At 46.2% G+C, this 27,175-nt stretch overlaps 2 protein-coding genes, 1 long non-coding RNA gene and 2 other non-coding genes across 8 annotated transcripts in view; 4 read left to right on the top strand and 1 right to left on the bottom strand.

Annotated features, from left to right (window-relative positions):
* The window catches only part of LOC140400061 (uncharacterized), a 66,771-nt gene extending 65,048 nt beyond the window's left edge, over positions 1-1,723 (top strand). For all 4 annotated transcript variants that reach the window (XR_011938024.1, XR_011938021.1, XR_011938022.1 and 1 more), the window contains one exon: positions 22-1,723. This is a non-coding gene — a long non-coding RNA (uncharacterized lncRNA). The remainder of the gene's footprint in view (positions 1-21) is intronic.
* Positions 1,724-1,818: 95 nt separating this feature from the next.
* On the top strand, positions 1,819-2,306 carry LOC140400149 (histone H2B-like). The gene has a single exon (XM_072489618.1). It carries the CDS (start codon positions 1,852-1,854, stop codon positions 2,236-2,238), a length of 387 nt encoding a protein of 128 aa, XP_072345719.1. The 5' UTR covers positions 1,819-1,851; the 3' UTR covers positions 2,239-2,306.
* Positions 2,307-16,601: 14,295 nt separating this feature from the next.
* On the top strand, positions 16,602-18,164 carry LOC140400059 (histone H2B-like). Its single transcript, XM_072489541.1, has one exon. The coding sequence runs from the start codon at positions 16,668-16,670 to the stop codon at positions 17,052-17,054; it is 387 nt and encodes a 128-aa protein (XP_072345642.1). The 5' UTR covers positions 16,602-16,667; the 3' UTR covers positions 17,055-18,164.
* Positions 18,165-21,483: 3,319 nt separating this feature from the next.
* Positions 21,484-21,555, bottom strand: trnam-cau (transfer RNA methionine (anticodon CAU)). The gene has a single exon. It is a non-coding gene; the product is annotated as a tRNA-Met (tRNA).
* Positions 21,556-26,704: 5,149 nt separating this feature from the next.
* trnaw-cca (transfer RNA tryptophan (anticodon CCA)) lies at positions 26,705-26,776 on the top strand. The gene has a single exon. It is a non-coding gene; the product is annotated as a tRNA-Trp (tRNA).
* The last annotated feature ends 399 nt before the right edge of the window (positions 26,777-27,175 follow it).

The raw sequence follows: 27,175 nt of genomic DNA, 5'->3' as shown, positions 1-27,175 counted from the left end.
CTGCTTTGTTCCTGTTTTCAGCTTCTTCATGGGTTGTTCCCCAGAGACCCTGGAGTTCACACCAGCACTGCTGGCAGCTGCAAAATGGAGGAATCTCACTCGCGCCCAGAACACGTGATGTCAGCGTACGGGGCGTGTGACCTGCTCGCTGGCGCCGCCTCCGGTGGGAGGACTCCAGAATTTGCTGAATAAAACTGGCCCGGGACAGCGCACTGACATCAGGAGGAGCCAGTCCAACTTGCTGGGATCCAGGCCTGCGCACTACTTGATAAGAGACGCATGCGCGGAATGGCCGACAATCTCAAACGTCCATCATGGTTGGCATTTGTAAACACTAGTCGTGACCATTGGCCATTCCTTCCGCGATCTGGATAACTACCACCCTCCTGAAACCTTCCTGAGATCCACCCACAGGTCACGACCCTGAGCTTGAAAACCCCGGGCCTATGATATCCTTGTCTCTATTCGCCGAGGCACAGAGTTTAAGAAAAGGCAGGTAATGCTGGAACTGTATAAAACATTGGTTAGGCCTTAGCTAGAGTAATACTCACACTCACACTGTATCAGAGAGTGAGTAAATCCCACACACACACTGTATCAGAGAGTGAGTAAATCCCACACTCACACACTGTATCAGAGAGTGAGTAAATCCCACACTCACACACTGTATCAGAGAGTGAGTAAATCCCACACTCACACTGTATCAGAGAGTGAGTAAATCTCACACTCTCACACTGTATCAGAGTGAGTAAATCCCACACTCACGCACTGTATCAGAGTGTGAGTAAATCCCGCACACACTGTATCTGAGAGTGAGTAAATCCCACACACACACTGTATCAGAGAGTGAGTAAATCCCGCACACACTGTATCAGAGAGTGAGTAAATCCCACACTCGCACACTGTATCAGAGAGTGAGTAAATCCCACACTCTCACACTGTATCAGAGTGAATAAATCCCACACTCACACATTATATCAGAGAGTGAGTAAATCCCTCACTGTATCAGAGAGTGAGTAAATCCCACACTGTATCAGAGAGTGATAAATCCCACACTCACACACTGTATCAGAGAGTGAGTAAATCCAACACACACTGTATCAGAGAGTGAGGAAATCCCACACTCTCACACTGTATCAGAGAGTGAGTAAATCCCACACTCACACACTGTATCAGAGAGTGAGTAAATCCCACACACACACTGTATCAGAGAGTGCGTAAATCCCACTCTCACACACTGTATCAGAGTGAGTAAATCCCCCACACACACACTGTATCAGAGAGTGAGTAAATCCCACACTCACACACTGTATCAGAGTGAGTAAATCCCACACTCACACTGTATCAGAGAGTGAGTAAATCCCACACTCACACTGTATCAGAGAGTGAGTAAATCCCACACTCACACAGTGTATCAGAGAGTGTGTATATCCCACACTGTATCAGAGAGTGAGTAAATCCCACACACTCACATATTACAAGGCACTCACAGTTCCTGAAGGAATCCCACAGTCTCTCTGTGCTGAAGGGTCCCTCTCACCGACAGCCAGGTACTTTTCCCGGTGGATCTTTACACACTGACAAACTGGGACTGGGGACATTCTTTCTGAAATGTATTTCATGCTTGTAATACGATTGTAATTTGAGGTTTATGATTGGTGCAAAATCCTAATTCTGATTGGTCTGTTTTTTTATCCTGTCAAATAAACAGAATATAACTGGCTGTCCTCATTCTTACAATGTCCAATCACAATCATTCCTTTCCCCATTCCTCATTAGCATAGATGTGAGGCTCTGTCTATTTAATCAGCGCTCGGAAGAGGTTTGCTTTATTTCTGGGTGAAATTGACGATGGCTGACGAGAAGAAACCAACATCGAAACCAGCTTCCAAGAAGGGAGCCAAGAAAGTCATTAAGAAACCGGCAGTAAAGGGCGGCAAGAAGCGGCGAAGGTCGAGGAAGGAGAGTTACTCCATCTACATCTACAAAGTGATGAAGCAGGTTCATCCCGACACCGGCATCTCCTCCAAGGCCATGAGCATCATGAACTCCTTCGTCAACGATATTTTCGAGCGCATCGCGGGTGAGGCTTCCCGCCTGGCCCATTACAACAAGCGCAGCACCATCAGCTCCCGGGAGATCCAGACCGCCGTGCGCCTGCTGCTGCCCGGGGAACTGGCCAAGCACGCCGTGTCGGAAGGGACAAAGGCGGTGACCAAGTACACCAGCTCCAAGTAAAACTGTTCTCAAACTCATCAAAACCCAACGGCTCTTTTAAGAGCCACCCACAATTTCTGGAAAGCTGCCAAACCATCGTTTTTAAATTATTATTAGACTATGAATACCCAAATCGGTTCAAATAGGGTTTCACTGGAACATAACATCCTGGGTGATGTCGTTATCGCCCGGTCGATCTTCGTGCCTTGAAAATAAGTCTCATAATTTAGTGACTGCTCGGTGTCCCTGTGTCTTTGGTTTCTGACTTGGTCATATTCGGTCCCTGTCGCTAGATTTGGAGAGACAATAGAACTCCAAAACCTCCCTTTCAATTTGTGTTCAGGTTTCCAAAAACCTCCCTTTCTATTTCAGGCTTCCTCGATAATCGATCAGTTTATTGAGAGCACACCAGTGTTGTGGGAAAACTCCATTTCAATACTGACACGAGCTCCAAATTGCTCACTCCACTTTTAACACTGAAGTAGTCTACAATATGGAATTTTTAAAATAAGGTTTGTAGTTGGCTGTGAATTAGACATTCTGTCTGCGGCTGAGAGCGTTTTAAACAGCAGCCAGATTAAACTCGATTGGACTCCAGATTGTAAAAATCTGTGGAGACAGTTTCGGATTAAATGCCCCTTTTATAAATCCGAAACTTTTCCACAGATTCTCCCAGACATGCTGAGTTTATCCAGCATTTCTCTTCAATTCACATTTGCAGCATCCACATTTACTCCACTTTTAACACTGAGGAAGCGGGAGCAGTCTACAATGGGAACAAATGTTATAGTTTGCAGATGGCTATAAAATAGACACTGCCGACGGCTGAAAGCGTTTTAAACAGCAGCCGGATTAAACCTGTGGAGACAGTTAACATTTCGGATCTAAACGTCCCTTCTCCAGATCTTAAACGATTCTCTCCACAGATTCTCCCAGATATGCTGAGTTTATCCAGCATTTTCTCATTAATTCACATTTGCGGCATCCGCATTATTTTGCTTTAATTTATTTTGGGTTTGTTCTGTTAGAGAGAAAACCCAAAATCAGAAACTGACAGATAAAGGGAAACTGGACTCGGGAAATAGAGAAAATCCAAAAATCTTATACTCAAAACTCAAATGATTTATTCACATGTTTTATGATCCCTGTTCAATTTAATCTCTTTTATCTTTTCGCGCTCTTTTAAGCTTTGAAATAAATATTCGGTTGGAATCTGAACATTTGGCGCCCAAACTTTCCGCCCTCAGCACCGTGGAGTCTCCTGATTGGTGCTTCAAACAGACATCTGATTGGTCAGTTTGTGCCAGGCTGCACAATGTTGTTCAGATAACCAATCAGCAATGTGTGCACCGCCACTCCTCCTGAAGCTATAAGAGAAGTGAATGTGGGCGGGTTTCCTCATTCTGTGTGAAAGTGTTTGTGAGATTGGGACAATGTCTGGAAGAGGAAAGACCGGCGGTAAAGCTCGGGCCAAGGCCAAGTCTCGCTCCTCCCGGGCTGGACTGCAGTTCCCGGTGGGCCGTGTTCACAGGCACCTGAGAAAGGGCAACTATGCCCAGCGTGTGGGGGCCGGAGCCCCGGTCTATCTGGCTGCTGTGCTCGAGTATCTGACCGCTGAAATCCTCGAGCTGGCCGGCAACGCGGCCCGGGACAACAAGAAGACCCGCATCATCCCCAGGCACCTGCAGCTGGCCGTCCGCAACGACGAGGAGCTCAACAAGCTGCTGGGAGGGGTGACCATCGCTCAGGGCGGGGTGCTGCCTAATATCCAGGCCGTGCTGCTGCCCAAGAAAAGCAGCGCTGGCGCCGGCAAGAAGTGAAGCGACCATTCTTTAATCTAATAACCCAAAGGCTCTTTTCAGAGCCACTCACTTTATCTGAAAAAGGGTGACCTGTTCTCGATCCGCTTAGTGCCGTGTTTGTGAGAATTTCCCAGAGGCTTCCGGCTGGAATGAGCTTCCCCTGGATTGTTGGTATTTACCGGGGGACGGCAGTTTTTAGCCGGCAGGCTTTCCTAAACAGACCATTTATGGGCAATGGGTCTGCGGGGTTTCAGAATTCATTCCCGCTCCCATTACAATGTCAGTGTTCACTACGTGCGGTGACAGGTCTGACTTCGGAGAAAGCTTTTGTGATTCAGACTCTCCAGCAGATTCATGTCGCCTTGTAATGTGAAAAGAGAAATCAATGATAGGAAATATTGGTTTATTTTGCCTCCTTACTCGTAAACCAGCTCGATGAGTTATTCTGCTGCCATTCTCAGGTCAGTGCTCTCAATGTGAGGATTTGGGCGGCTCTGAAAAGAGCCTTTGGGTTTTGTTAAATTGTCAAATGGATGTTCTCAGCCGCCGAATCCATAGAGAGTGCGGCCCTGGCGTTTGAGAGCGTAAACCACATCCATGGCGGTGACGGTCTTGCGCTTGGCGTGTTCAGTGTAGGTGACCGCGTCCCTGATCACATTCTCCAGGAAAACCTTCAGCACCCCGCGAGTCTCCTCATAGATCAAACCCGAGATGCGCTTGACGCCGCCACGGCGAGCCAGGCGGCGGATTGCTGGTTTGGTGATGCCCTGGATGTTATCACGAAGCACTTTGCGGTGCCGCTTTGCTCCGCCTTTGCCCAGTCCTTTGCCTCCTTTCCCTCTGCCAGACATGATGCTTGTTCAGTCAAATCGCTGCCGAATGAGAGACGAGCTGCTGCTCTTTCCTTTATTATACAGCCCGCCCCGACCTGACTGAGAGAGAGAGGCGGGGAGCAGACTGAGTGACAGACAGAGCAGTGAAATGTCTTTGATCATCCAGCTCCGCCTCCTGCCTGCTCCAACCCACATTTTATATTCCAAACAGAAGTGAAAAGAGCGCGCTGAACAACACGTACAAACTGCAACATGATGGGCTGCACAGTGGTCAGCACTGCTGCCTCACAGCGCCAGGGACCCTGGTTCACTCTGACCCTGACATTCTGTGTCTGTGTGGGTTTCCTCCCACAGTCAAAGATACGCAGGTTCGGTGGATTTGCCATGCTAAATTAGCCCTTTGTGTCTCCGTGTGTGTGTTAGGTGGAGTTGCGAGGGAGTGGGCCTGGGTAGGTTTGCTCTTTCAGAGAGTCGCTGTGGACTCGATGGACTGAATGGCCTCCTGCACTGTAGTAATTATATGGGAAGGATCTCGGTGTTGCTGGACGTGGCGCAGGTCTGGCCCATTCCCCAGTCCTGCGCGCAGCAGTCACCCGAGCCACCATCAAGTTCATCTGGAGATCACAGGGACCCATATACAAACAGAAGGGACAGCATGTACAAATCTCTGGATAATGGAGGGAGAAACATACACAAGGCCGGCCTCCCCCTGATGTCCACCTTTGTGTGTGGCTACATCAAGCTGTGCGTGGATCCCCAGTACACAAACACCAAGTGTCACTACGTACTGAGGTTCTACCTGTCCCCGGTGTTACGAACGATGGGTCTGGCCTCATTGCCGCAGGATGCTCTGGTAGTTGGACCATATCGTAACACCTGTCCCTCATGGAAACATTTGTTCAGGAAAACACCTTTGACCACAAGGCGATCAAGCAGTGGTCTGCTCGTAATGTCCTCGAGGCCCTTAGGGAAAAAGAGATGGTGGATCATGTCAGATGGTTCCCCTGAGCGGACTCTCAGAGGCATCTGGCAGGTCATGTCATCACCAGAACTTTCAAACAAGCACCAAGCCCCAGCTTGGCTGGTGGTGAGCAGGACTCTCCCGGCAGATCCTTCCTGCACTCCCGAAGTCTCAACGCCGTCACACGCTGCCCTCGACGTGGCTGGGGGGGAGGGGGGCGTGAAACGGTCACTCGCCTCCATGTGGAATGTGCCTTTCCAAATGAGGTCTGGAGAGTGAAAGTTCATGGATGATACCAAGGTTGGTGGGAGCGGCAGAGAGTGTTGAGGATTGTCAGAGGATACAGCAGGACATACATAGGATGGAGACTTGGGCAGAGAAATGGCAAATGGAGTTTAATCTGGACAAACGGGAGGTAATGCATTTTGGTAGGTTTAACATAGAGGGGAAATATACCGTAAATGGCAAAACTCTTAGGAATACAGAAAGTCGGAGAGATCTGGGCACGCAGGTCCACAGATCTTTGAAGGCGGCAACGGAAGTGGACAAGGTTGTCAACAAAGCAGACGGAATGCCAGCTTTCATTGGACGGGGCATTAAGTATAAAAACTGGCAAGTTATGCTACAGCTGTACAGAACCTTGGTAAGGACGCACTTGGAATATTGTGCACAATTCTGGTCGCCACCTTACCAGAAGGCTGTGCAGGCTTTGGAGAGGATGCAGAGGAGGTTTATCAGGCTGTTGCCTGGTCTGGAAAGTGAGCTTTATGGAGAGGCTGAATAGACTCGGACTGTTTTCATTAGAAAGACGGAGGTGTGATCTGATAAAGGCCGACAAAATTATGAGCGGCATGGACAGAGTGAATGGGCAGGCAATCTTTCCCAGGGTGGAGGGGCCAGTCACCAGGGGGCATAGATTTAAGGTGCACAGGGTAAAGTTTACAGAGGATGTGCGAGGCAGGTTTTTTACGCAGACAGTGGGGAGAGCATGGACCGCGTTGCCAGGGGAGGTTGTGGAAGCAGCTACATTATGGTGGTCAAAAATCATCTTGACAAACACATGGATCGGATGGGTAGAGAGGGATACGGCACAAGGAAGTGCTGAGGGTTTTGGCAAAGTTTGGTATCATGACCGGTACAGGTTTGGACGGCCGAAGGTCCTGCTCCTGTGCTGTATTGTTCTTTGTTTAAGAGATGCAGTGGGATTTGTCCAGGTTCAGCCCGAGCAGCTCTGTGACACAGGATTCTGTGCTCTACGGGCTATTCCCAGGGGGACACACTGAGACAAACATCAACTGCTGCTGGAGGATCATAAACTCGGTGAAAGACTCTCTTTGGTCTGCCCGTAACCTGTTGATCTTCCAGGGTAAAGAATTGGCCTCGACTGAGTGTTGCAGTCTGGCACATTCCAAAGTCCAGGACTACGTGCTGAGGGACGCACGCAAGCTTGGGGTACCCGGCGCCAAGGCTCAATGGAGAAAGGCCACTGTGATGTGGAAAGGCCACTGTGTAAGTTCTTGCAGCAAATGTACACCGAGGCTGGTAACCGGGTAAAACCCCGGGTCTGTGTGAGTAACACTAAAGAGGGGCTGGTAACTGTGTAAAATCCACCTCGTATGTGTGATTAACACTAAATGTTTAAAATTATTGAAGCTTTACAGGGTGGAACATGACTGATGTAAATATTTTGAGAAGAATTGTAATGTAAATATTGAAATGTGTGTAATGTCCTCATTATCCAACTGAAGAAATTCAAGTAAATCTGGACCTCTGGAGATAATGTAAATATTATTGTACGAAACGATGTTATTGTGATGACAATTTGAAATGTTTGACCATGTTTATTTCAAGGGAGTTTATAAATGAAGTATATTTTTGAAAATAAATTGTGTGCTTCTATGAAAAATGAAGTCAGTCAGTGAAATGGTAGTTTGCAGAAAGTGTGAGTTTGAGGGGCTGAATGACAGTGTAATAACAAACAAGCTGCAGGCAATGACTGCAAATTAAACCTCACATTGGGACAAACAGACAGCTACAAAGGTGATTGGTTGAGCCCGAGGGCGCAGGGCAATTTGCAGCCACACACACAGTCCCCCCAACACGGGCTCTCGAGGATGTTTTGCTCTCTATGCGATGACAGTGAAATGGGGAATTGATTCTCAACGCGGAATTGCTGGGGGATTTGCGCATGCCCGGCGTAACCGCTTGCCTGTCGTCATTCAGATATTTAGAGCGCATGCGCAGCCCCTCTCCCGCACACTCCATTTGGTCAGTGAGTGGAATCGCTTTGTTGAAACTGAGTGAAATGTCAATGTCAGGGCCCAGGTCAGCGAGGAAACAGCGTTCTCATTGCAGCAGCACATCCATCTGGGAGTGTGAGCAAAGAGGCTCAGAGATCATTACTGACTCGGGGGGTGTTCAGGGAAAATCGGGCGCTGTTTTGCAAGAGGCGCAGCGGAGCACGATCTTGTTCCGGGACTTGGAGTGAACGGGGGGGGGGGGGGGGAGAGCTTTTTCTGGGCCTGGCTTATTTGTCTGATTCTGGGTTAGGATTTGGAGAGTATTTTCTTTATTTTACTGATTATCAGTTGAAAGAATAGATTGATCTATCATTGGCCTCATCTGACCCTAACTTACAAGAATTTTTTTTTCTTCTTCCTCGTTCAACAGACGAAAAGATGAGTTCCAAGATGATGATGATGATTCCTCAGCAACATGAATGTGCAGCCGTCTCCTTCTAACTGACAGTAAGTACAATATTAATCCAACATTGCAGAGACACACACACAACATCAGCTCCACCGTCACAGAGCAGAAGCAGTCAGATTCGCAGAGACCTCAAGTCCCAGATGAACATGTCCAATCCAACAGTCCTCATTATCCAATTGAAGAAATTCAAGTAAATCTGGACTTCTGGAGAAAATGTAAATATTATTTACAGATACACGAGAGGGCAGGTGGGATAATTTTCCACAATTCACCCCTACTCTCTCATGGAATGTTGGATCAACTTTTGACAACAGCGTTTCATCTGTAAAGTAATCAGTATAGTATTAATTAGGCTATAGATTCAGCAATCAATGTGCAAGTATCCATTGGCACTTTTTTTTAACTTTCTTAGTTTAAAATATATCAGAAGCAAAGCACTTGAATAAGGCATTAACAGAAAAATGATGCATTTACATTGTTCTCCAAAGGGACACTTATCAAATTGTCAGGCCATCCTTTCATCTCACAAGTTGTGAACCTTTGGTACAAGTAAAAGGTCGGATAGTACAGCTTATTGAAAAGTGCAGAAATAATCATAAACTTCTACCGAGATACCTCCCAAAACAAAATATAAAATTCCCATCCAAATATCTCACACAATCTCAGATATAATGGTACAGTGTCATTCTCATGAAACAGACATGGAAATAGATCATTTAACATATCAATGTTAGCACTAAAAGTAATAATGGAGGATGAATACTGAACAGAATGTTCACCCTTAACTCACAAAACAGATATTGACAAGTACAGAAAACACAGTAAAATCTTGCACATCAGAGAGGTGGACAGACTGAGATTACCTGTCCTCTCGTGTATCTGTAAATAATATTACAGATAGAGATTAAACCCAGAATCCCATAACAGAGACAGACAGCTACAAATGCAAGCACAGAGACAGAGTGTTAGTGAGTCAAATTAAGTTTCCCCCTAACACTTGACCGATAACAAAGACAGACAGCTACCGTGGAATACACACTCACAAATTCAGACACCAACAACTGAGCAAGAAGCAGTAAAATATGCCATATATCATAAATAGACAGTGAGGGTAAAATGCACATGCTCACTCACAAGTAACTCAGCAGGAAGCACTATATATGCAGTGAATATCACAGGGAGTCTGAGGGTGAAACACACACACACCAATAACTGAGCATTAAGCAGTAAAATATGTCATATATCGCACACAGAAACAGAGAGGTTTATACACACTCACTCACACTCTGTCTCTCATACACTCACACACATCCATGCACTGTCTCTCCCACACACTCACAAATCAATAACTGAGCAGTAATCAAGAATATATTAATTGTATATCACAGAGACTGTGAGGTTAATACACACTCACTCACATTCTCTCTCTCACACACACCTTCTCCCTCTCTCACACACACACACCAGTCACTGAGCAGTAATCAATTAAATATGCAATATATACCACAGAGATACAGTGAGGGTAAAACATGCACTCACTCTCTCACTCACACTCTCACTCAGTCACACAGCAGTAACTTTGCAGTAAGCTGTAAAATATGTGAGTGTGTGTGCTTTACCCTCACTGTCTCTCTATGATGTATAACACATTTTACAGCTTACTGCTCAGTTACTGCTGTGTGACTGAGTGAGTGTGAGTGAGAGAGTGAGTGCATGTTTTACCCTCGCTGTATCTCTGTGGTATATATTGCATATTTAATTGATTACTGCTCAGTGACTGGAGTGTGTGTGTGAGAGGGAGAGAGTGTGTGTGTGTGCTGTAAGCAGTAAAATATTTGTTATAAATCAGAGAGAATCAGTGAGGGTCTTTTTTTTTTTTTAAATCATTGAATTTACAGTGCAGAAGGAGGCCATTCAGCCCATCGAGTCTGTACCGGCTCTTGGAAAGAGCATCCTACTTAATCCCACACCTCCACCCTATCCCCATAACCCAGTAACCCCACCCAACACTAAGGGAAATTTTGGACACTAAGGGCAATTTATCATGGCCAATCCACCTAACCTGCACATTTTTGGATTTTGGGAGGAAACCGGAGCACCCGGAGAAAACCCACGCACATACGGGGAGGATGTGCAGACTCCGCACAGACAGTGACCCAAGCCGGAATCGAACCTGGGACCCTGGAGCTGTGAAGCAATTGTGCTATCCACAATGCTACCGTGCTGCCCTTTTTAAGAAACAGATAGATTTAGCACTCAGGATGAAGTGTATCAAAGGAGATGGGGGGGGGGGGGAGGGGGTAAAACACTCTCTCTCATAGAAACCCTACAGTGCAGAAGGAGGCCATTCAACCCATCGAGTCTGCATTGACCTTTTGAATGAGCAGGCTACCCGAAGACCAATCTCCCACGATCTCCTTGTAACCCTACCGAGGGACAGTTTAGCCTATTGAACCAACCTAACCTGCACATCTTTGGACTGTGGGAGGAAACTGGAGCACCCGGAGGAAACCCAAACTCCGCACAGACAGGCGCCTGAGGTCAGAATCAAACCCAGCCTCTGGTGCTGTGAGGCAGCAGTGCTAACCACTGTGCCACCCTGCTGCCCATCAGCAGCACATCCACTTTTCACCCTGTTGCTCTCACACACATTCACCATCCCTCACACACTCACAGACTCACCCTCTCACACACACTCTCACACACCAGGAATTGAGCCATAAGCAGTAAAATATGTGTAATACATCACAGAGACGGTGAGGATAAAACTTACACTCAATCTCTCTCACACACACACTGGCACTCACACACACCATTAACTGAGCAGTACGCTGTAAAATATGTGTCTATATCATAGAGAGACAGTGAGGATAAAAATCTCACCCACACTCCCTCCATCTCACACACACTATCTCACTCATGCTCTCCCACACACACACACATTAATTGAGCAGTAAGCTGTAAAATATTTGTTATATAATCACAGAAAAACACACACTCGCACACTGTCACACACACGTTATCTCTCACACACAGATGCTCCCTCTCTCATACACACGCACAGACTCTCTTTCACACACACTCAGTCACTCTCACTCACACACATACCGGTGGTAAGCAGTTAAATATGTCTAACACATTAACTCAACAATAACTGAGCAGTAAGATATGTTTTATTTCATAGAAACACTGAGCATAAAACTCACACTTTCACTCACACACTCTCACTCACCAGCAACAGTGGTACAATAATCATTAAATATCAACTCTGTCTCTCTCTCCTCTCTCTCTCACTCTCTTTCACACACACCCATTCACTCTCACACACCAGTAACTGAGCAGTAAGTATTAAAATATGTGATATATATATCATCGAGAGACATTAAGGATAAAACTCGCACACACTCTCTCTCACACGCCAGCAACTGAACAGTAAGAATAAACACACACACAGTCACTAATATACTCACACACTCTTGCTCACACACCCACACACCAGTAACTGAACAGTAAGCAGTAAAATATTCATTATATATTGCAGAGAGACATTGAGGTTAATATGACTCTATCTTCTAATAATCTTTATTGTCACAAGTAGGCTTCCATTAACACGGCAATGAAGTTCCTGTGAAAATCCCCTAGTCGCCACATTCTGGCACCTGTTTGGGTACACGGAGGGAGAATTCAGAATGTCCAAATTACCTAACAGCACGTCTTTTGGGACTATCTATCCATGAGTGTGTGTAGTAACCTCACTGTCTCTCTGTGATATATAATGAATAGTCTTGTGCTTCCTGCTCAGTTACAGGTCTGTGTGTGTGAGAGATAGTGAGTGTTGAGAGTGAGAGTGTGTCTTTACCCTCACTGACTCTTTATGCTATATAAATCATATTTACTTCTCTCACACACATTCTGTCTCTCACACACTCATACGCTATCTCATTCACACACTCACACCAGTAACTGAGCGGAAAAATATGCATTATCTATCGCGGAGAGACAGTGCCGGTAAAACACACTCTCACTCTATTTCTCTTGCAAACACTAACTCTCCCACACACTCACGCTCTCTCTCTCTCACTCTTGCTGCTTCTTTCGCAGACTCTCTCTCACACACACACATACACACCAGTCACTGAGCAGTAAGCAGTTAAATATGCGTTTTATATCGCAGAGGGTCAGTGGGGGAAAAACACACATTCGCACATCAGTAACTGAGCAGTAAAATATGTGTTTTTTATCACCGAGACAATGAAGGGAAAACACACACAGACTCACACAGACTATTTCTCCCACTCAGACACTCCCAAACACACAGTGACACATTCTCTCACACACACTCTCATATTCACATACTCTCATACTCACACACTCTCATATTCACACACTCTCACAACAGTAACTGAGCAGAGAGCAGTAAAATATGCATCATATATCACAGAGACAGTGATGGTCAAACACATTCTCACCACACACCCCAGTAACTGAGCAGCAACAGCAAAATATGTGTTATATACCAAAGAGAGACAATGAGGGTTAAATACACATAGGCTCACTCGCTCGCTCACCCGTTCTCTCTCACGCACACCCGCTCTCTCTCACGCACACCCGCTCTCTCTCACGCACACCCGCTCTCTCTCACGCACACCCGCTCTCTCTCACGCACACCCTCTCTCTCTCACGCACACCCTCTCTCTCTCACGCACACCCGCTCTCTCTCACGCACACCCGCTCTCTCTCACGCACACCCGCTCTCTCTCACGCACACCCGCTCTCTCTCACGCACACCCGCTCTCTCTCTCGCACACCCGCTCTCTCTCTCGCACACCCGCTCTCTCTCACGCACACCCGCTCTCTCTCTCGCATACCCGCTCTCTCTCACGCACACCCGCTCTCTCTCACGCACACCCGCTCACTCTCACGCACACCCGCTCTCTCTCACGCACACCCGCTCTCTCTCACGCACACCCGCTCTCTCTCACGCACACCCGCTCTCTCTCACGCACACCCGCTCTCTCTCACGCACACCCGCTCTCCTCACGCACACCCGCTCTCTCTCTCATGCACACCCGCTCTCTCTCATGCACACCCAGTCTGAAACATATCAGTGACTGAGCAGCAGACACTAATATATGCATTATATATCACAGAGACAGTGAGGAGAAAACTGATACCCACACACACACTTCTGCTCACACTCTCTCGCTCACACACACACCGGTAACAGAATATTACAATGTGTTAGACATCACTGAGAGATCTCACACACTCTCTCACTCACACACACTCTCACACATACCAGTAAGTATCATATATCATGGAGAAACAATGAGGGCAAATCACAACTTCACACTCTCATACAGAAAATATCTCTCACACACACCAGTCACTGAGCAGTAAGCAGTTAAATATGCATTGTATGTCTCAGGGGGACAGTGAGGGTAAAACACACTCTCGCCACTCTCACATACTCACACACTCCAGCAACTGATCAGTGAGCAGCAAAGTATGTTGTATATGATAGACAGACAGTGAGGATAAAACACACACTCGCACACTCTCCAACACCTGTTACTGAGCAGTAAAATATGTTATATATCACAGAGATGATGTGGAGATGCCACCGTTGGACTAGGGTGAGCACAGTAAGAAGTCTTACAACACCAGGTTAAAGTCCAAAAGGTTTGTTTCGAAGCACCACCTGTGGGACTTGAACCTGGTGTTGTTAGAACATAGAACAGCACAGCACAGAACAGGCCCTTCGGCCCTCGATGTTGTGCCAGGCTTTGTCCGAAACCAAGATCAAGCTATCCCACTGCCTGTCATTCTGGTGTGCTCCATGTGCCTATCCAATAACCGCTTGAAAGTTCCTAAATGTCCGACTCCACTATCACAGCAGGCAGTCCATTCCACACCCTAACCACTCTCTGAGTAAAGAAACTACCTCGGACATCCCTCCTATATCTCCCACCCTGAGCCTTATAGTTATGCCCCCTTGTAACAGCTACATCCACCCGAGGAAATAGTCTCTGAACGTCCACTCTATCTATCCCCCTCATCATCTTTCAACCTCGATTAAGTCGCCTCTCATACTCCTTCGCTCCTATGAGAAAAGCTCTAGATCCATCAACGTTTCCTCATAAACCTACCCTCCAATCCAGGCAGTATCCTGGTAAACCTCCTCTGCACCCTTTCCAATGCTTCCACATCCTTCCTATAATGAGGTGACCAGAACTGCACACAATACTCCAAATGTGGTCTCATCAGGGTCCTGTACAGTTGCAGCATAACCCAACGGCTCTTAAACTCAAGCCCCCTGTTAATAAAAACTAACACACTATAGGTCTTCTTCACAGCTCTGTCCACTTGAGTGGCAACCTTCAGAGATCTGTGGACATGAACCCCAAGACCTCTCTGTTCCTTCACATTCCTCAGAACCCTGCCGTTGACCCTGTAATCCGCATTCAAATTTGTCCGACCAAAATGAATCACCTCGCACTTAGCAGGGGTTAAACTCCATCTGCCATTTTTCGGCCCAGCTCTGCATCATATCAATGTCTCTTTGCAGCCTACAACAGCCCACCACCTCATCCACTACTCCACCAATCTTGGTGTCATCAGCAAATTTACTGACCCACCCTTCAGCCCCCTCCTCCAAGTCTTTTATTAAAATCACAAATAGCATAGCCCCTCTCTTCGGTGAATACTGAAGAAAAGTATTCATTCAACGCCTCTCCTGTCTCTTCTGATGCCACACAGAAGTTCCCACTACTGTCCTTGACCGGCCCTAACCTCACCCTGGTCATTCTTTTATTTCTCACATAAGAGTAAAAAGCCTTGGGATTTTCCTTGATCCGACCCACCAAGGACTTCTCATGCCCCCTCCTAGCTCTCCTAAGCTCTTTTTTAAGCTCATTCCTTGCTACCTTCTAACCCTCAAGCGACCCTTGTTTTCTCATCCTGACATACGCTTCCTTTTTCCTCTTGACAAGACATTCAACCTGTTTTGTGAACCATGGTCCCCTCACACGGCCATTTGCTCCCTGCCAGACAGGGACATACCTATCAAGGACACGCAGTATTTTTTCCTTGACCAAGCTCCACTTTTCATTTGTGCTTTTCCCTGACAGTTTCTGTTCCCATCTTATGCTTCCTAATTCTTGCCTAATCACATCATCATGAACCCTCCCACAATTATTTTATTTTATTTCAAAACATTTTTATTGAAGATTTTCATAAAATATCAATAACAAAATGAAAAAGAAACCCACCAGGGTTAAGTACAAAACACAGTCCAGAAAAACAACCCTCCATATCCCCCTCCCCCCCCTGTACATGAATAATATTACATACATAATCAGGTATGTTCCAGAAACATATATACAGACAGATTCAAAGATGCCAGACAATATTTACAGTTCCAGAAATGGGGTAAGCCCAGGTTAAAGGGGTTTGAATTGTGTCACAATTCACTTGACACAATTCACACCTCTTTAACCTGGGGTTACCCCATCTCTCGATCTGTAAAGATTTAATGAAATGAAAAAAATGAAATGAAAATCGCTTATTGTCGCAAGGAGGCTTCAATGAAGTTATTGTGAAAAACCCCTAGTCGCCACATTCCGGCGCCTGTTCGGGGAGGCTGGTACGGGATCATCTGCTAATGCTCACATTCCAAGCATTGTCTGGCATCTTTGAATTTGTCTATATATATGTTTCTGGAACATACCTCTACATTCACCTGAGGAAGGTGCAGCGCTCCGAAAGCTAGTGACATCGAAACAAACCTGTTGGACTTTGACCTGGTGTTGTAAGACCCTCTGTGGTGAAGGGTCCCTCTCACCGACAGCCAGGTCACTTTTCCCGGTGGATCTTTACACACTGACAAACTGGGAATGGAGACATTCTTTCTGAAATGTATTTCCTGTTTGTAGTAAGCTGGTTTCTGATTGGTGGAAAATCCTAAATCCGATTGGACTGTTGTTATATCCACTCAAATGAACAGAACATAACTGGCTGTCCTCATTCTCACAATGTCCAATCACAATCATTCCTTTCCCCATTCCTCATTAGCATAGATGTGACGCTCTGTCTATTTAATCAGCGCTCGGAAGGGGTTTGCTTTATTTCTGGGTGAAATTGAAGATGGCAGACGAGAAGAAACCAACATCGAAACCAGCTTCCAAGAAGGGAGCCAAGAAAGTCATTAAGAAACCGGCAGTAAAGGGCGGCAAGAAGCGGCGAAGGTCGAGGAAGGAGAGTTACTCCATCTACATCTACAAAGTGATGAAGCAGGTTCACCCTGACACCGGCATCTCCTCCAAGGCCATGAGCATCATGAATTCGTTCGTCAACGATATTTTCGAGCGCATCGCGGGTGAGGCTTCCCGCCTGGCCCATTACAACAAGCGCAGAACCATCAGCTCCCGGGAGATCCAGACCGCCGTGCGCCTGCTGCTGCCCGGGGAACTGGCCAAGCACGCCGTGTCGGAAGGTACAAAGGCGGTGACCAAGTACACCAGCTCCAAGTAAAACTCCACAATGGACTGAAAACCACTCCAAACACAACGGCTCTTTTAAGAGCCACCCACAATCTCTGTGAAAAAGCTGCACCATCTTTTCCCGCATTGACTTGATGAGAAATCTCTTTGTGGAGGATAGAGATTTGTCCCGTTCCAGAATGTTGTGAATGTGGCTTCATACCCGCCCGTCACAGACAGTTTCACACAGAAGAGAATCAAACTGAATTGAGAGCGGATTTTAAACCCAGTCTGGTATTTGTGACGGACAATGAGGAGAAACACAATTTCAGGAGGGAATTATTTCAATTTAATGATAACTATATTCAGAGTTTAACAACTGGTGAGTTAAACTCAAAAGGAAATTATTATTTTTTCTCTCGGGTGATGTGTTTCCCGCTCTCGGGACACAGTAAAAGCGGGAATGAAGAGGTTATTTTCGCGCTGATCTGTTTATTCCGCAGTTTTCCCAGGGGCCGGAATCAGCGAGATTTGAGCACACACAGGACCTGAGTCCATTGCAGCGCTTTAAGATCTGCCTCTCCCCGGCCCTCCCTATTCTCCGGACACAAAGCTGCCTGTTCCACCGGCTGGATAGAGTCGGGGATTCTCTCCACACTTCCCAGTGTAACATTCCCGGCCGCTTTCAGGAGAGGCTCAGAAATCAGCCATTTCTCTCTGTCCCTGTGAAGCCTGTGTGAAGGAGCTGATTGGTAATCTCTGTTTCTGCTTTTGCAGTGAGCTGAGATTTGCTCCGTTTTAAATTGCTGAACGGGGTCGTATTACCGCCGGTTACAGATAAGAGATTGACAAATTAAAACTGTTCCGAAAATAGCGCCCGGATTCTGGGATGGAAAAATCAATAAACAGATCACCAAGTGTGAGATTCAAATAGTTTCCTGAACATTGAGCCGTTCCGTTATTTGGGATTTTCCTGCACTGAAATTGGCGGGAGTTTCGAATTTGAAAATGTCAGCCAATCAAAACCTCCACATTCTTCTCCCTGGCCTGTGATTGGTTAATTGTTGACTGTACTTGAGTTTTAAAATATAATTTGTTTCCACAGACAAAAACCAGAATATTCTGAAGATGAATAAATGTGATGTTTCCTCCACACAAGTTACAGGGAAGAGTGTCGCCAGCTCCTTGCACACACAATCCGTACATTGTCACTGACAGAGCAAAGAGACACAGACAGGTCATCAGTTCCACAGTCTCAGGCAGCAGAAACAGTTCCAGAGACACATTTTCAACCCATCAATCAAACAGCAGGAGAGACAGACGCTGTGTCCATGTCACCCTAACTCAGTTCCACTGACAGGAGGCCCCATAAATCCCAGTGCAAATTCTCACCCATTCTCATCATCACTGTATCAATGGAGCAGCTTAGTGAAATAATCAACATCAGAGAAAACTGACACATGGATTCCGGTTTAGACTTACACAATTAACCGTAATAATGTACTCTGAGATTCGAGTGAAATACCAGCCACACCACTCACATCAGGGGTGGCTGTACTAATCCTCAGACTGTGTCCTCACAAATACATTAGCTGCAAACACAAATATCAGGTGCATTCTCAGATTGAGATATGCTGAAAGCGACAAAGATACAAACTCTGATTCTCGTTTAAAACACACCTAATTTATGAAAATAAAAGATGCAATATAATTTCGCTGACTATGAACTGAGCTGTAACTTGCAAACTATTGCAAAATCCTCACTCACTCTGTTCCGGATGGAAGATACTGCAGCAATTCCAGACTGTGGTCCATTTTACATTCATGTCAAAATTCTGACTCAGAATCAGACTGAGTCTCACAGATCAAATCAATGTGTACAGCCTGAGTTAAACTTCCAGAGCAATCCAGTATCAGGTTGAAGGTCACATTATCTTTCACAATTGTGTTCTGATATTAAATGCTGGTCCAAAACTATCACGCATTGTTTGCTTCAAACCTCCCACAGCAATGGTTTCTTTCTGTGCTGGAAATTTACGTGGAATGAATGCAAACTTATAAACTGTCCCAGAGATTGAAAGGTCACATCCTGAACCGCATCCTCCCACTGAGTCACAGAGCCTGACAGGTACAGGATAATCCTCAAACACATGTTCAGACTAAGATCCATCATGACACTGAGTCCTGGAGCATGACAGATTCAGGATTATTCTCAAACGGTTGTTCAGAGTAAGATGCTGAAAGACACTGTACTCACTCATAAATAGCAATCACAAAAAGCAATCAGACTCAACAATTGTACCTCTGAGAGATTTAGAAATGGTTAAAAGACTCTCAGAGAGGAAACAATAATGACATACAATCACACGTATACACACAGTGTACAGGCCCACACACATTATACACAGAGTTGCACACACACAGATACACAAACATACACACACAGGTATATACACGTGTACACACACAGTACACAGAGTCACACGCATTATACACACACAGTTGTACACACCCGCAAACACAGGTATACAGACACAGGCACATAAACATTCACACATATTCTCAGATACACACACATATATAGAAACACGCATGTACAGACAGAGATATACACAGAGACCGATACATTACATCAGAGAAATAAAATTAATCCAGCTACAGTGAAGTAACAGAGATATAGTTCTAATACAGGATGGTGAGTGGCTGGAGTAGAGCCTCCAGGTCGCGGTGTCGCTATGTGTCGGCCGCTCTTGTAGTATATATAAATGATTTGGAGGAACATGTAACTGGTCTGATTAGTAAGTTTGCAGACGACACAAAGGTTGGTGGAATTGCGGATAGCGATGAGGACTGTCAGAGGATACAGCAGGGTTTAGATTGTTTGGAGACTTGGGCGGAGTGATGGCAGATGGAGTTTAATCCGGACAAATGTGAGGTAATGCATTTTGGAAGGTCTAATGCAGGTAGGGAATATACAGTGAATGGTAGAACACTCAAGTGTATTGAAAGTCAAAGAGATCTAGGAGTACAGGTCCACAGGTCATTGAAAGGGGCAACACAGGTGGAGAAGGTAGTCAAGAAGGCATACGGCATGTTTGCCTTCATTGGCCGGGGCTTTGAGTATAAGAATTGGCAAGTCATGTTGCAGCTGTATAGAACCTTAGTTAGGCCACACTTGGAGTATAGTGTTCAATTCTGGTCGCCACACTACCAGAAGGATGTGGAGGCTTTAGAGAGGGTGCAGAAGAGATTTACCAGAATGTTGCCTGGTATGGAGGGCATTAGCTATGAGGAGCGGTTGAATAAACTCGGTTTGTTCTCACTGGAACGAAGGAGGTTGAGGGGAGACCTGATAGAGGTCTACAAAATTATGAGGGGCATAGACAGAGTGGATAGTCAGAGGCTTTTCCCCAGGGTCGAGGGGTCAATTACTAGGGGGCATAGGTTTATGGTGAGAGGGGCAAGGTTTAGAGTAGATGTACGAGGCAAGTGGGTGCCTGGAACTCGCTACCAGTGGAGGTGGTGGAAGCAGGGATGATAGTGACATTTAAGGACATCTTGACAAATACATGAATAGGATGGGAATGGAGGGATCCGGACAGTGTAGAAGATTGTAGTTTAGTCGGGCAGCATGGTCGGCACGGGCTTGGAGGGCCGAAGGGCCTGTTCCTGTGCTGTACATTTCTTTGTTCTTTGTTCACTCTAGATGGTGGTGGATGTGGGTTTGGAAGGTGTTGCCAAAGGAGCCTTGGTGACTTCCTGCAGTGAATCCTGTAGCTGGTATACACGCTGTCACTCTGCATCAGTGGTGGAGCGAGTGAGTGTTTATGGTGGGGTGCCGATCAAGCAGGATGCCTTGTCCTAGATGGTGTCAAACCTATTCAGTGTTGTTGAAATTGCAACTATTAAAGGAAATGGAAATTATTCCAATACATTCCTAATTTATGCTGTGTCGACAGGGTTTGGGGAGTCAGGGAGTGAGTGCCTCGCCACAGGAGTCCGAGTCTTTGGCTTGCCTTCTAGCCACAGTATTTATATGAACAGTTCAGTTTCTGCCCAATGACAATCAGTCAGATGTTGGCAGTGGGGTTTCAGTGATGGGAATTCCGGTGAATGTCAAGGGGCGATGGTTAGATTCTCACTTATTGGAGATGGTCTTTGCTTGGAACGTTTCAGCCCAAGCCTGGATATTGTCCAGGATTGCTGCCTTTGGACATGGACTGTTTCATTCACAGAGGAGTTGTGAATGGTGCTGAACATTCTGCAATCATAGAACGCCTGTGTGTGTTTGCAGCATTTACAGCGTGTGTCCCTGTGTGAGTAAATGCCATTTCAGACATTGGTTGCACAAATTAAGTGTTTGCTGGAACCCCCTTCCAGCCGAGTAAAAACCCGTTTCCTGGAAAGAAATGTCAGATAGACTTGTGGCGAGAAGCTAAATGTTTCTTTTTACTGTAACGGAAAGTATAAAAAAAAACAACTAGCAGAGAATGGTTTCGATCCATCGACCTCTGGGTTATGGGCCCAGCACGCTTCCGCTGCGCCACTCTGCTCTAATGGTTATTACTGCGTTGAAGCGACACAATTCCTCACTTCGGCAGTGTTGTTCATCAGGGCCACTTGTGCTCGACAGCGCACCCTGGCGGCACAATTCCACTGTGTAACTCACCCACAATTGAACACACACACACACACGCAGCAGCTGGACACTGTCACCTTACACAAGATAACACACAAGCTTCGACTGACTGATCATATATAGAAAGTGTTCCCATTAAGTTATAGGGTTCTCTGTCTTCAGGTGACGCCCCGGAGGACTGGAGAATAGCCAATGTTGTTCCTTTGTTTAAGAATGAGAGCAAGGATAATGCAGGTACCTACGCGCCGGTGAGCCTTACGTCAGTGGTCGGGAAATTACCAGAGAGAATTCTTCGAGACAGGATCTACTCCCATTTGGAAGCAAATGGACGTATTAGAGAGAGGCAGCACGGTTTTGTGAAGGGGAGGTCATGTCGCACTAACTTGATAGAGTTTTTGGAAGATGATTGATGCAGGGAGGGCAGTGGATGTTGTCTATATGGACTTCAGTAAAGCATTTGACAAGGTCCCTCATGGCAGACTGGTACAAAAGGTGAAGTAACATGGGATCAGGGGTGAGCTGGCAAGATGGATACAGACCTGGCTAGGTCATAGAAGGCAGAGAGTAGCAATGGAAGGATGCTTTTCTAATTGGAGCACTGTGACTAGTGGTGTTCCGCAGGGTTCAGTGCTGGGACCTTTGCTGTTCGTCGCATATATAAATGATTTGGAGGAAAATGTAACGGGTCTGATTAGTAAGTTTGCAGACGACAAAAAGGTTGGTGGAATTGCGGATAGCGATGAGGACTGTCAGAGGATACAGCAGGATTTAGATCGTTTTGAGACTTGGGTGGAGAGATGGCAGATGGAGTTTAATCCACAGGTCATTGAAAGGGGCACCACAGGTAGAGAAGGTAGTCAAGAAGGCATACGGCATGCTTGCCTTCATTGGCCGGGGCATTGACTATAAGAATTGGCAAGTCATGTTGCAGCTGTATAGGACCTTAGTTAGGCCACACTTGGAGTATAGTGTTCAATTCTGGTCGCCACACTATCAGAAGGATGCGGAGGCTTTAGAGAGGGTGCAGAAGAAGAAATTTGCCAGGATGTTGCCTGGTATGGAGGGCATTAGCTATGAGGAGCAGTTAAATAAATTTGGTTTGTTCTCACTGGAACGACGGAGGTTGAGGGGTGACCTGAAAGAGGTCTACAAAATTATGAGTGGCATAGACAGAGTGGATAGTCAGAGGCTTTTTCCTAGGGTAGAGGGGTCAATTACTGGGGGGCATAGGTTTAAGGTGTGAGGGGCAAGGTTTACAGGAGATGTACGAGGCAGGTTTTTTACACAGAGGGTAGTGGGTGCCTGGAACTCGCTGCCAGATGAGGTGGTGGAAGCAGGTGCGATAGTGACATTTAAGGGCATCTTGACAAATACATTAATAGGATGGGAATATAGGGATACGGACCCAGGAAGACTAGAAGATTTTAGCTCAGATGGACAGCATGGTCGGCACAGGCTTGGAGGGCCGAAGGGCCTGTTCCTCTGCTGTACTTTTCTTTGTCTTTGTTCTTTGTTCTAAAATCTCCCCTCTTTCCTCTTGTGTAACTGTGTTATCTGCATCTTCACTCTGTTATTGAAAGGTCTTCCCTGATGTTAATTAAACTGCTTTCCGATATTTAAGTATATTCTCTCCCGCTGAACTGTGATTTCTACTGTGGAACCGAGATCTCTACTGTGTAACTGCTCTCTGCTGTGGAATATGATCTCTGCTGTGAACTGTGCTCTGCTGGGGAACGGCGACCTCTCCTGTGGAAATGTGCTCTCTGCTGTGGGACTGTGTTCTCTGCCGTGAACTGTGCGCTCTGCTGTGGGACTGTGTTCTCTGCCGTGAACTGTGCGCTCTGCTGAGAAACTGCGATCTCTCCAGTGGAAATGTACTCTCTGCTGTGAAACTGTGCTCTCTGCTGAGGAAACGTGGACCAGATGTGATGCAGCTGAGGATGCTGAGTGATGTAACGTGGATATGGTGAAGTTACTGGCCAGAATCTTCCGAATTCTATTTTTGTTTTGAATGGACAGCTACAATCCACGTGTTTATTCCAGGACACAACAATGAATAAAAATGAATCAGTGCTGAGCAGATTCTAACATCCCACGCCTCCAGTTTGTTCTTATTGAGAACCCCGTCCTCGATGGAAGCTTTTGCTCTCCGGATCACACCACCGCCTCCTGGGAATACAGCAGCGATACCTCCAAGATCTGATCTGTAACAGAATCACAGAACAATAGTGTCCCCTTGTGACTGAGGGGAACAGGTGCTCCCTATCCGCCCTGTCTATATCTAACATAATCTTGGACACCTCGATGAGATCACCCCTCAATCATCTCTGTTCCCGCGAGAGAGAGAAAACAAGCCTATCCACCTCTCTTCATATCCTAAATGCTCCATCCCAAGCAACATCCTGCTGAATCACCTCTGCACCCCATCCAGTGCAGTCACATATTTCCTAGAATGTGGTGACCAGAATTGCACACGGTACTCCAGCTGTGACCTCTCCAACATTCTATACAACTCCACCATGACCTCTCTGCTTTTGTAATCCATGCCCCGAATGATAAAGACAAGTATCTCAGATGTCTTTTCCACCACCCTATTAACCTGCCCTTCTGCCTTCAGAGATCTCTGGACAAACACTCCAAGGTCCGTTTGTTCCTCAGGACTTCCCAGTGTCAGGCCATTCACATTAATCCAATAGTAATAATATAATATTCTTTATTGTCACAAATAGGCTTATATTAACACTACAATGAAGTTACTGTGAAACCCCCCCTACCAAATGATCACATCTAATTTTTCAGCGTTAAATTCCATCAGCCACTTTTCTGCCCATTTGACCATCCCGTCTGTATCTTCCTGTAACTCAAGACACTCAACCGCACTCTGAGCTTGAAACTCAGTGAAAGGATTTCACCCTCCTCTCGGAATCTGATCACCACCTCAATCCCAACATTCAGCTTGGGTGGGCAGACAAGACAACGTCCTTCCCGCAGCCCCCCAGCACAGACTGGATAATATCCCAAACTCGTATCCTGCTATTGTCACATTGCTCCACCACCTTGGTCTCTTCACAAAACGCCAGGAATCTGAGACCAATTCTTCAGACCTTTGATTCTCTCTTCAAACAACATCTTGTCCCTGATTAAGTCCATCCTGGGAAGAGGGGCTCCGTATTCCGAGTTCCTCTGCGTACATCCGGTTGCTGTTGATGGACCAAAAGAGGTCTCAAGCCTGAAAGAAAGCCTCTCTCACAGCCCTGTGAGCATGTCTCCATTAGATGGTGCAGTCGACACCTGCAGAGTAGATAACAATGGAGAGAAGTGTGAGCAATTTCAGCGTCACAATTCTGTGGAAATAGAGCATTCAAAATATAATATTACTGAAAATACTGAACTGATCCTCTGGGAGTAGGACTCAAGTCAAAGGGGAAAATCCAGTGGATTTCTAGTGGAAAGATTTAACATCTGGATGATGGCAGCTGAAATCAGTCCTTGCGTTACAATCTCTGTAGATATTCTACTGAATTGAAACCTGCAAAAGGCATATTTTCCGACTAGAAATCCAACACATTTCCCCCTGTTGTGGAGGAAGTTCTCAATCGCACACAGGTGGTCAAACGGAATAAGGCTGGGCTGGGATTTGAGTCCAGATTTTTCTTCAGTGAACAGACACTTTACCGGACGAAGCTACAGAGTGTGAGGATGTTCAGCTAATCACAAGGGAATGCTGGAAATACTGTACGGATCTGTAGTATCTGTGAAAAGAGAAATAGTTACCATTTCAGATCCTGACCTTTCATTGGAACGATCTGTTTCTCTCTCCACAGATGCTGCCGGATCAACTGAATATTTCCAGCATTTTCTGCCTTTGTTTCAGATTTGCAGCATCCGCAGTATTTTGGTTTTGGGTCAAAGGTCAATGAGTTGCCTTTCCTGCCCTGAGGGTTATTGCAGGTCCCTCTGGCTGTGATTATCGCTGATTCGGCCAAACATTTACAATCTATCATTAATTGACCGCGAGAATGGGCGGTGAGGGGATTCTGGAACCGCTGCAAGTCCATATGGTGTATGTACACACACAGTGCTGTTAGGGAGGGGTTCCGGGTTTGGATGGTGCCTCGCGGAGGAAAAGTCAATTTCAGGAGTGCGATTCGAGCCCTGACCTCCAGAGGAGACTGCGACCTGCGCTCGGCAATCCTGACGTATTCGAAAGGTTAGGTGCGATTGGGCCGAAATCGGGTGCTCTTTCCGAGGGTCGGTGCCGACTCGATGGGCCGAATGGCCTCCTTCTGCACTGGAGGCATTCTATGATTACTGAAATAGGATGAAAATGGCAGCATCCAGGACACAAGGACAAGTTAAGGTCTCAGGCCAGAGTAAGTGTCCTGTGTAATGACACATAGAATGTACATTTATTGTGGACTGGTGCCATCTCCTGGCTGAACAGGAGCCGTGCGACACGAACACTTTCATTCAGGAGCATTTTAAATTGGAGTGAAATAACTTACGCAAAGTAAGTATTTGTTACGAAACAGTAAATCAAACTGATCTAAAGAACCAAAAGGATACGTTTTAATTAGGGAGTGCTGGTGGTATAGTGGTGAGCATAGCTGCCTTCCAAGCAGTTGACACGGGTTCGATTCCCGGCCATCGCAATAATAAATTCGCAATTTTTGCACCTCTTTGTGAGTTTCAAACTGTGGAAGAGAAAGTTTCTCACTCAGAATTTAGTGGCAAGTACAGCGAGGAGTGAAATAATATGGACAGTGTTCGACTATTCACTGCCCAAGCCCTCCGACAAAAGCTAAAAATCACAGCGTTTTCACTCAAGCCTCATGAAGTGGACCAAACAGAGACACAACAGACACGTTACAGACGAGGATGGGATTTGAATCCACGTGTACAGAGCACAATGGATTATTGTGCATCACCTTAACCACGTGGTACAGCTGCTTTATTTCAGGGCCCTTTAGTATCCCTCAATCTAACTTCCTTGGGTTTCTTTCGCACGGTTGGGTGTAAATAAAACATAAATCTATGAGGAGAAAGGCTCAGTTCTTGGTCTTGGGCTTGTGGCGCAACGGTAGCGCGTCTGACTCCAGATCAGAAGGTTGCGTGTTCAAATCACGTCAGGCTCAGGAAGTTTTTCTGCCGCTGGTTCCAGGAATTTCTCTCTGTGGGAATGTTCCCGAAATGACTCCGTTCAAACCACAATTTGTCCGAATGTTTCAGATTTACCCGCTCAGTTTATATTTTTGAGCAGTTTCATCAACCATTCGGATAGCTCAGTCGGTAGAACATGGGACTCTACCTCCCAGCATCGAGGGTTCGAGCCGCACGTTGGCCGCTTCCATATTATTATCTGAGAATATTGAACCAACTGTGCTACCGTGCTGCCCAAACAGTTGGTTCAATCTCACTGCTCGTGGGTGAGACCAGATCTACTGGGCAGTTAAAAACAAGGACGTCGCTCTTTTTCGGACGGAGATGAGGAAATTTCTCCCTCTCAGAGAGTTGTGCGACTTTGGAACTCTGCC

This window comes from Scyliorhinus torazame, chromosome 24, assembly GCF_047496885.1.
Source record: "Scyliorhinus torazame isolate Kashiwa2021f chromosome 24, sScyTor2.1, whole genome shotgun sequence".
NCBI lineage: Eukaryota > Metazoa > Chordata > Chondrichthyes > Carcharhiniformes > Scyliorhinidae > Scyliorhinus > Scyliorhinus torazame.
The sequence above is the reverse complement of the archived record's forward strand: the minus strand, read 5'-3'. Positions and strand labels throughout refer to the sequence as shown.